The following is a 9,396-nucleotide window of genomic DNA, read 5'->3' as shown; positions in this document are numbered from 1 at the left end:
GTATTTGAGCTTTATTTATATATATATATATATTAGATATTTAGTTAAAGTGTACTTTGTTAAACTATTATGACTTTTTCAGTAAAGACAGTTAAACCAATAGGAAATCCGTGTTACTTTGATGGTGACGAATGGAAGTCTGGAGCTACTGGTGATTTTAAAAGGTTCAGATTTCCTTATTATAAATATAGATATCTGAGGGGGGCTGCATGGTGACACAAGGGTCTCAGGTTACTGCCTGTGCCTGTTGCATGGACTTGTTTAGTTCTTTTTGATGTAGGTTCTCTGGTTCTCCTCCCACCTCTCAAAATCTTGCCAGTTGGTAGATTGGCTACAGCATTGTGCCCCGCAATTTACTTCTATCTTCTACCAGTATGATGGAGGGGGCTGAGCCTTGTGTTCCCCAATCTCCAGTTCCACCAAGGCCCTGACCAGGATAAAGTGCTTACCGAAGATGAATAAATAACAAGAGAACCAAATAATTGTAAGCATTTGCAGTTGCTTTTATGCACTTGTTACTTTGAGTAGCTCGTGCATAATTTAGCGTCAGTAGGAGAATTATTACAGATGCGCAACAAGTTTCTGATTCATAATCAAGTGTCATGGCTACACATTTGTAATTTGTCAATAAGCCATTTTTTCCTAATGACTCAATCAAAAAGGGAGAATTGACTTCCTACCAACAAAGATTCCTGATGGGAAATTATTCCTCTTAACATGATTACCTATATTTCAGCTGTCTGTGAGGTTCTACGGGGCAAAGTCAGAGCTGCTTGGAAATGCTGTGGTACATTTCACAGCTGTCGGTATGTTCCCGAGTTTACCTTATACACAGAAACACATGCATGCACATACACGACCTCTGCTGCCTTAAATATACTGTACAACACAGCATCAAAGATACAATGAAAGTCTCTAGGAGTAAGACAGAGTACATGTGTGTGAATGAGAGGGAGGGCAGTGGAGTGGTGAGGTTGCAGGGAGAAGAGGTGGAGAAGGTGGAGGAGTTCAGGTACCTGGGATCAACAGTGCAAAGTAATAGTGCGTTAGAGAAGTGAAGAAAAGAGTGCAGGCAGGGTGGAGTGGGTGGAGAAGAGTGGCTGGAGTGATTTGTGATAGAAGAGTATCTGCAAGAGTAAAAAGGGAAAGTTTATAGGACTGTGGTGAGACCTGCGATGATGTATGGATTAGAGACAGTGGCATTAAGTAAAAGACAGGAGGTGGAGCTGGAGGTAGCAGAGCTGAAGATGCTGAGGTTTTCGTTAGGAGTGACGAGGATGGACAGGGTTAGAAATGAGTTTATTAGAGGGACAGCGCATGTAGGATGTTTTGGAGACAAGGTAAAGGAAGGAGAGATTGAGATGGTTTGGACATGTGCAGAGGAGGGACATGGGGTATATTGATAGGAGAATGCTGAGGATGAAGCCATCAGGAAGGAGGAAAAGTTGGTTTGAAAGAGGCAGATGTAGAGGACATGGATGATCCGCTGTGGTGACCCCTAACAGGAGACGTGGAAAGAAGAAGAAGAGGGAGAGAAAGAATACGATTAATATAAAATTTTTATCTCAGGGTAAATTGCAGGATACATTACCACCGTAGCTTAGAGTGTTAAGAGGCAGCATTAGGGCTTGAAACCACAATTTTCTAATCAGTAGCCAGAGTCTTAACCATTAACACATTACTCCACTTTGGTTATTTATAGTTATTAATGGATGTGCCAACTTCCTGAAATAGATGTTAGTAAAAAAAAAAAAAAATTGCAATAGTCTGGTGATATTGGGATTCATATAAGGTCACAAAAAGAGAGGACACGTTCTTACCAACTTACCTTTATTCCCTTTATAGAGATCTCCTTAGATGTGGATGCAGACCGAGATGGTATTGTTGAGAAGAACAATCCAAACAAGGTGGATATCTGTGTATTAGTCTGTGGTGCTATAGCTTCATTAGAATGGAATTTAATTTCTTAGAAGTAATAAACACCAAGTGAAGCAATAATTATTCAAGCATGTTTTCAGAGGTTCTTAATATTCTGGAGATAATCCTGTATTTGGTATTTTATGCTTGGACTTCTTTTTCTATAAGGCTTCATGGAAGTGGGGTCCTAATGGACACGGTGCCATTCTGCTCGTCAACTGTGACGCCGAGGCTTCCTACTACAAGAAAATAGACAATGAGAATGAGGAGATAGATAACGTCTCAGGTAAGTAAACCTACTGTAGGTCATCCAAGTCCATATATTTGAATTTGTTTATTATTCAGAGCATTATATATGTAATCTAATTACCTAAAATATATGCAATGAAATATACTGAAAAAAAGAATCATAGGCACACCAAAAACATTCAAGAAGACAAATACAGAAGCAGTACATTTTTAAAAGTTCTGCTAAAACGGTTGAGTTATTTAAACAGAGCTTGAACTTGCCTTTACAGAACACCTCTGTTTTTAGTTTTACCAATGTTAAAAGCCTTTGTGTAAGATAATAAGGAAAACCTGAAGCAGTGTGCCAGTGATTTTAAAAGTGACCTGCTGATTAAAGTGGTACTTCATATATAATGACAAAATAGTACTCCTAATAATAGCGATCCACACTGAAGGTTTTTCTTTCGCATTCCAGATTTGAAGGACATGTCCAAGATCATCTTGCGTACCAACGGACCACCTGTGCTCCCGAAAGGCTATAAATTGAGCTTGCATATCTCTCAGACAGACGCTGAGAGAGTGAGGGTCTTCAGGAACAGGTCCACCAAGCAGACAGAGGCCACTCTGAGTCAGTGACAGTAGAAACATTCTTGTTGTAATCTTACTAATCATATCTAATGTATACTTCTATCTATCATCAAAAGGTGTACATTGATCTGTTCTATTTACTTTATTCCAGGCAATTTTATACTGGGTTTGTTTCAAAAAGAATATCCTTCAGTGCTGAATAAAATGCAACTGGCTAATGAAGTCCCCTATCAAGGTGGAAAGTCTGAACTAGTGTTCTATGTCGAGGGCCTTCGCTTTCCAGATAATGACTTTGACGGACTACTTACGATCAACCTAAGTCTTTTAGAGCCCGTTGCTGAGGTCAGTCAAAAAACCTTGTCCATATTTGAGTGGCTTTATTATAGCATGTGAAAGAATACTGAAAACCTAGATAGAAGTCTAGAATGGATGTCCTAATCACCTGTCTCATTACCTGCCCTGTTTATTTTTGCCCAAGGAATAGTGCCTTATTAAGGTTCTCTCTCTCTCTCTCTCTCTCTCTCCTTTTTGTTTTTAAGGGTTTCCCAGAGACCCCGATTTTCACCGATAAGGTTGTGTTCCGTGTTGCACCTTGGATTATGACACCCAACACTCTAAAACCTTTGAAAGTCTATGTGTGCAAGTAAGCAGCTCATTCTATTAAACAACATAAATTGTTAATATCTATCCAAACTATACAATACACATTTATTTTCCTCACGCGTCATCTTTAATCATTAAATAATGAAGTTGAACTTGAGTAAATATCAGGACTCACACATGTGAAGAAGTGTTTTTTACTTTCATTTATATTGTCACTAGGAGTGGGTGGGATTGGTCAAGAGTTTTAGTAAAAGTGGGTGGGATTAGAAGAATAGCCTTTTATTTGTCACAGCTACATTAGAGCACAGGGAAATTCTTCCTTCGCATATCCCTGCTTGCTCGGAAGCTGGGGTCAGAGAGCAGTCCAGATTGGACAGTAACCGCTGTAAGAATCCTTTGTTTTATTCACCCACAGAACAGCCGATAACTTCAAGGTTCTGAGCGGCATAAAGCAACTGGTGCTCAAGGGTGGATACCAACTACAGATATGCCCTATGTTTAAAAACCGAGGAGATCGCTGGATGCAGGTTTGTGCTAATCAGCTGTTCATGTCACTGATCTCTGAACAATTCATTTAAATTTTTAAGTGTAAACTACTAAAGGTTTACTAAATATTAACAGGACGTGCGGCTTTGCGAGTAGATTGAGTAATCCCAGTGCTGTTCTGCAGGATGAGCTTGAGTTCGGCTATATTGATTCCCCCCACCACGGATTTCCTGTGGTCTTGGACTCTCCCCGGGATGGAGAACTTAAGGATTTCCCCTACAAGGACTTACTGGTATGAGTGACAATTTGCACAAGCTGCGTTCTGTGCAGTTGTACTGATGTCCGTTAAATCCTCTGTTAGGAAGTCTATTTATTTTCATAGTACACCAAATTTAAAGTCTATTTTTATTATTTACTGTATTTTGACTCACTTAATGGTAGTAGCACTGACTGTTATTTACACACCACTTACCTCAATATTTAAAATTTTAGCAAAATCCATTTCTGATATGTATTGAGCAAAAGCTGATTTTACATGACCCCAGATGAATTAGTATGTAAATACTAAATCATCTGTCTCAGGGTCCAGACTTTGGCTATGTTACCCGCCATCCTTTAAGAAAAGAGGTTAGCAGCTTGGATTCGTTTGGTAATTTGGAGGTAAGCCCTCCGGTCACTGTGAATGGGAAGAACTATCCACTGGGCCGGATCATCATTGGTGTGGCCTTTCCTACGTAAGTAATAAGTCAAGAACCTTAAATATGTTGCTGAATAGATATTGAGCCTCATTTATAATGCCGGATACAAACACATGTATTTGTAAATTCTTTGTGGGCAATGTTATTCATGAAAATTAGGTTGTTTTAGAAACAAAAAACTGCCTTGTAAATTTCCCAAATGGTCTGAGCAGCACAGAGAATGGACGCAACATGACAAAAGTGGTGCAGGACTTCTTGTGGGCTCAGAAGGTTCAGGAGCCCATTGCTCTCTACTCTGATTGGCTCTTTGTGGGTCATGTTGATGAGTTCATGAGCTTCGTTCCAGCTCCTGACAGAAAGGTAAATATTTGTCTATGACTTTGTTGACTTTTATTTACACATCAAATCCTTGTGTCTATGTGCTGACCTGCATTAAGTACTTATTTACAGTGCTGCCTCTGCTAGCGCTGACGTTTCTTACTTGTACTTTTCTTGTTGTTCAGGGATTCCGACTGCTGCTGTCCAGCCCTGCAGCAGCATATAAAGTGTTCAGGACAGTGCAGAATAAAGGACATGGGGATGCTAAGATGTTTCCAGGTGATTGTCGGTTCTTTTTAAATTTTCCATAATGGCAATCATCTCCTGCAACATTAACGGAAGACAGTAATCATTTGTTTTCACAGGGACAGAGGAAGCGGTCAGCATTGATGAGATCTTAAGCAACAAAGGGTTTCAAGAAGAAAATAATTATGTCCAGGTGAGTGACCTCGTTCAGATATGCAGGTCTGCACGAACATAGAAGCTCTCAGGAGTTACAGAAGTAACAGTAGTAAGTACTGCCTTTGATTATGCTTGTGGACTAAATTGAAATGTTGGAACATGGAAAACCTCTTTCTTTTTGCCTCTTCCCTCCACTCAGAGCTGTATAGACTGGAACAGGGATATACTAAAAAAAGAGCTTGCACTGGATGAAGAAGACATCATTGATTTACCAGTCCTGTTTAAATTGGTTCCTAAGGAGAAAAGAGCCGTGGCCTTTTACCCTGACATGGTATTGTTGATGCTTCACTGTGGTGACCTGAGAAAACTGGTTCCTTGGCAGTTCTTTATATTTAAATATAGTTTTATATGCAGTTTTGTATATAACAGGATTTGTGTTTGTTTGCCTTTCAATCAAATTTCAAGTCAGTTTATCCATAAAAGTAATCCAGAAGTTCTCTATAAAAAGGGAAAATTGCATTAAATTATCACAGATATTTTGACAGCATGTGTCTGATTTACTAAATAAACTGATTGAGCTTATATCTATTATTCATTACCTGCTATATTTGCTTGCAGGTGAACATGATAGTACTCGGGAAGGACCTTGGCATCCCTAAGCCTTTTGGGCCACAGGTGGATGGTAAATGTGCCCTAGAGACTGAGGTGTGCTCTCTGCTCGAGCCACTTGGCCTAAGCTGCAGCTTCATTGATGACTTTGCATCGTACCACAAGCTTTTGGGGGAAGTTCACTGCGGCACAAACGTGCTCAGAGAACCTTTCCCCTTTAAATGGTGGAACCTCGAGCTGTAAGAAAGTACAGAGCAGTTGAATAGAAAAAAACGTGCGAGTACGACACCAAGAACTGTTTTCATTTCACTTAATACAAATTTCGCTAAAGTATTTCCCAGTCATATCAACATTATTTCCTATAATTACCAGTCTTTTATTTAGCAAAAGTATAGAGGCTTCAAATGTTTTTTGAAAGCAGGTGTTTAAAAAAAAAAAGTTACCATTTGTGTAAAATACTGTAATTAGAGAATCTTTTGTATGCCTGATGACATTTTTGATTCAACGGTTTCTTATGTGACTGAAATAGGTTTATAAATAATAAGTAAAAACTGAGTTTAAAACCTTTTTTTATAAATTGTGAAACAGTTCTTGGAGGAGCACTCGGATGTTTTGCACACCACTGCATTCCTGTTGCCTGCAAAAAATAAAAATAAAATTAATCACTTTTCAGTACAATCTCTTAAAGCAATTTAACAACCCCCTAAACTACATTACCCAAGAAACCAGGTTTACCTACTGCATCAAGCAACATGACTATCTAGCGATCGCTGTGCCTGGAAATCTGTGTTTTTTTTGCACTCCTCCTGCATTGTTGTTTTGTACTGCTTGATTAATTATTACTATTGATGCCTTATTAATGAGACCTTTTGAAATAAAATGATTGTGGTGTTTTGATGAATAATACAGTGTAACCCAGCACGTTTTTACAGTGGAAAAAATAAAAATTCTGAGCATGCCACCTTTTTAAAAGAGGGTTTATTTTACTTAATAAAAAAACCCCACATTATTATTCACGGTGAAGTATCACGCTAAGCTTTTATTGTCAAAGGAAACACGTACGATAATTTTTATTACGTAATATCAGCCTGTTGGTAGTGAATAGTTGCTGAACTGTAAATTATATGCAAGCATCCATTATAATCAACAGTCTGATAAGCATTTTGACAATCGCGATGAACGAACATGGCTCTAGCATTGAGGAGTTCACGGTTCACTTTAAAAGATTCAACGAAATGCAGAGAAAATTGCGGCACTCGCGCGAGCGAATTCATTTCAAAACACATTAGTGCTGTTCAGTAATACACAAAAATCTAAAACAATGATGGTACTTACATTTAATTAAAATGTTTTTATACTGTACAAACCATAAATTACATTATTTGATAGAGAAAAGATAAATACAGATAAATAAAAAAAAAAACATGATTTTTATAAATAAAAAAACAAAACAAAAACATCACAGCAGCAATAATTAAAATTGAATTATACCTCAGTTACAGAAGTAATAGCTGAGAATGTATTTTTCGTAAAGGAATATTTATGCACTATTTAACCTCATCTCTATTTACTGCATATGAAATGTGCAATAATCACATACAATGATCTCAATTTCCCTGATTAAGGAAAAACACGATCAAACCATAAAAACATGTATAATGGACATCTAAAGGAAGTTTTGAAGGGACAGTCAGTAAATGTTGCTTTTGTCTATGGGTTCATCATAGTTTTCAATGATATAGTTTTATTGTATTTAAATTGTTATTGACTGCCCAATTATACTTTATTTCAGGTAAAATGTTTTGATTTTCCTCGGTACAGGGACGTGTTCAAGGCAATAAATCCATGTGTTATAGAGATTAGGTTAAAGCATGAAAGAGGACTTTGTTAACTATGATTGTATGTAGTCATTTTTTCCTTCATCCTACATCATATAATTACTCAATCACACCAGTATCTACATTCAAAAGCTTACTCTGGCCTTCTTTACGACGTGTCAGGATTTCAAACAGAGCAGATAAAGCTATAGAAGGCAACTTGAGAACGTCTCACAGTAGACAGCACAGTGAATAATTTCAACCTCAAGTGCTCTGAAGAAATAAGAAGAAGAGTCACATGTGTGTAACAGCACACTACATCCATTTCAATCTAAAAGTCTGAACTTGTTCCCAATGCAAATACAAATACTGCAAAAATCAAAGTTGTGAAAAGTCTCATGTGCATAAAAAAAACACCTATACTTTAAAAATAAATTAAACGAATACCAATGTTATATAATTATTATAAACAATTGCTCACCTGACAAGAGAGAAAATGGTTCGTATATTCCAGCACACTGCAGTTCACTTAACAATTTATAGATATTAACGTTTATAGATATTCACAGAATCACTTAACTGACCAAAATAATACAAAATATACTGCTAAAAAAACGAAAAGCCTACACATAATCTGTTGCACTGCTGTACTCTAGGTGTTCATTCATGGATGTTTTGCAGCACAAAGAAAGTATGTTTAACGCTGCACTGCACTTTTGTTTAAGTTGTAGTTTTCCCAGACAGATGTGTCCCTGTGAGTGACAAGCTGAATTCTGCCTGCGTTTATAATCACAAATAAATAAATAAATAAATAAATAAATAAATAAATACAACTATACACACACACACACACACACACACACACACACACACACATACACAAATAAGTAGACATAATAAGGGCCACCAGGAACGTGCTGTGCGTGATGCCACACAGAGGTTACAGAATGAGTGGGAAAAAAACAAAAAGTGACAGACAGAAAAGGTGTGAACTTTCTGGTTAAAGCCATAACACCCTTTGCTGGTATTGCAGGCAGCAATTTAGCTAGATGAAATGCACTCCTTAACTAGTCTTAAACTGTTCCTATTGACCTCTGTGTAACAGATAGCCTTCATAACCTGCTGATGTCCAAAGGCATGCTGAGACGCCTTTGTTCAGTTTTATGTTTAAAAAAAAATTTTATGGTACAAGGGACAGTATTCTTAGTCACAGGCTGTTTGATTGACAGCTGTCCTGCACTGGGTCTCCAGAGGGGCCACTTTACTCTGCTTATGGAAGTTCTGTAAATAAAACCAAACACACACAAAAAAAAAAAAAAAAAAAAAAAAAAAAAAAAAGCTGTTATATCTCAAAATATTTTTCAAGACATCCAAGTGCAAAATATAATTGCAGTTTGTTTCTATAGCAGTAAGAACAGGAATTATGCATCTAAGACAGACAGAAGTGAAAGTTTACAACATCCTAAAATAATCCAATAAAAATGAGATATTTATGGTACTTTGTCCATTTAATTGCCAAAAGCTTATGGTCCTTTGCCTTCAGTATCTCTATTAACCCTTTGTGCTTTAATAACTACATGTTTCTAGTAACTGTTGATCTGTTTTGCACACTGGTATTGAGAAGTTATAACCCATTCCTCAGTTCAGAACAGCTCCAACTGTGCTATGCAAATGAACTGCTTGCTTCAGGTCATTCCTCAACATTTATTTAGATTAAGTTCAGGATCAGA

General features: G+C 37.4%; 2 protein-coding genes across 13 annotated transcripts in view; one reads left to right on the top strand and one right to left on the bottom strand.

Annotated features, from left to right (window-relative positions):
* The window catches only part of padi2 (peptidyl arginine deiminase, type II), a 10,812-nt gene extending 4,004 nt beyond the window's left edge, over nucleotides 1-6,808 (top strand). For both annotated transcript variants that reach the window (XM_083530042.1, XM_083530043.1), the window contains exons 3-16: nucleotides 737-806; nucleotides 1,846-1,907; nucleotides 2,086-2,203; nucleotides 2,621-2,773; nucleotides 2,885-3,075; nucleotides 3,273-3,376; nucleotides 3,752-3,863; nucleotides 4,007-4,114; nucleotides 4,405-4,556; nucleotides 4,733-4,880; nucleotides 5,024-5,117; nucleotides 5,204-5,277; nucleotides 5,440-5,571; nucleotides 5,859-6,808. In XM_083530042.1, the coding sequence (XP_083386168.1) occupies nucleotides 737-806; nucleotides 1,846-1,907; nucleotides 2,086-2,203; nucleotides 2,621-2,773; nucleotides 2,885-3,075; nucleotides 3,273-3,376; nucleotides 3,752-3,863; nucleotides 4,007-4,114; nucleotides 4,405-4,556; nucleotides 4,733-4,880; nucleotides 5,024-5,117; nucleotides 5,204-5,277; nucleotides 5,440-5,571; nucleotides 5,859-6,092 (1,752 nt within the window). In that variant the 3' untranslated portion in view covers nucleotides 6,093-6,808. The remainder of the gene's footprint in view (nucleotides 1-736; nucleotides 807-1,845; nucleotides 1,908-2,085; nucleotides 2,204-2,620; nucleotides 2,774-2,884; nucleotides 3,076-3,272; nucleotides 3,377-3,751; nucleotides 3,864-4,006; nucleotides 4,115-4,404; nucleotides 4,557-4,732; nucleotides 4,881-5,023; nucleotides 5,118-5,203; nucleotides 5,278-5,439; nucleotides 5,572-5,858) is intronic.
* A 365-nt stretch (nucleotides 6,809-7,173) lies between these two features.
* Nucleotides 7,174-9,396, bottom strand: part of rap1gapb (RAP1 GTPase activating protein b) — a 63,732-nt gene continuing 61,509 nt past the window's right edge. For all 11 annotated transcript variants that reach the window (XM_083529843.1, XM_083529844.1, XM_083529835.1 and 8 more), the window contains one exon: nucleotides 7,174-8,947. The gene's annotated coding sequence lies outside the window, so the exon portion shown is untranslated. The remainder of the gene's footprint in view (nucleotides 8,948-9,396) is intronic.

This window comes from Silurus aristotelis (genome assembly GCF_946808225.1).
Source record: "Silurus aristotelis genome assembly, chromosome: 2".
NCBI classification, from domain to species: Eukaryota; Metazoa; Chordata; class Actinopteri; order Siluriformes; family Siluridae; genus Silurus; species Silurus aristotelis.
Note: the sequence above shows the minus strand (reverse complement) of the source record. Positions and strands in the feature narration are given on the sequence as shown.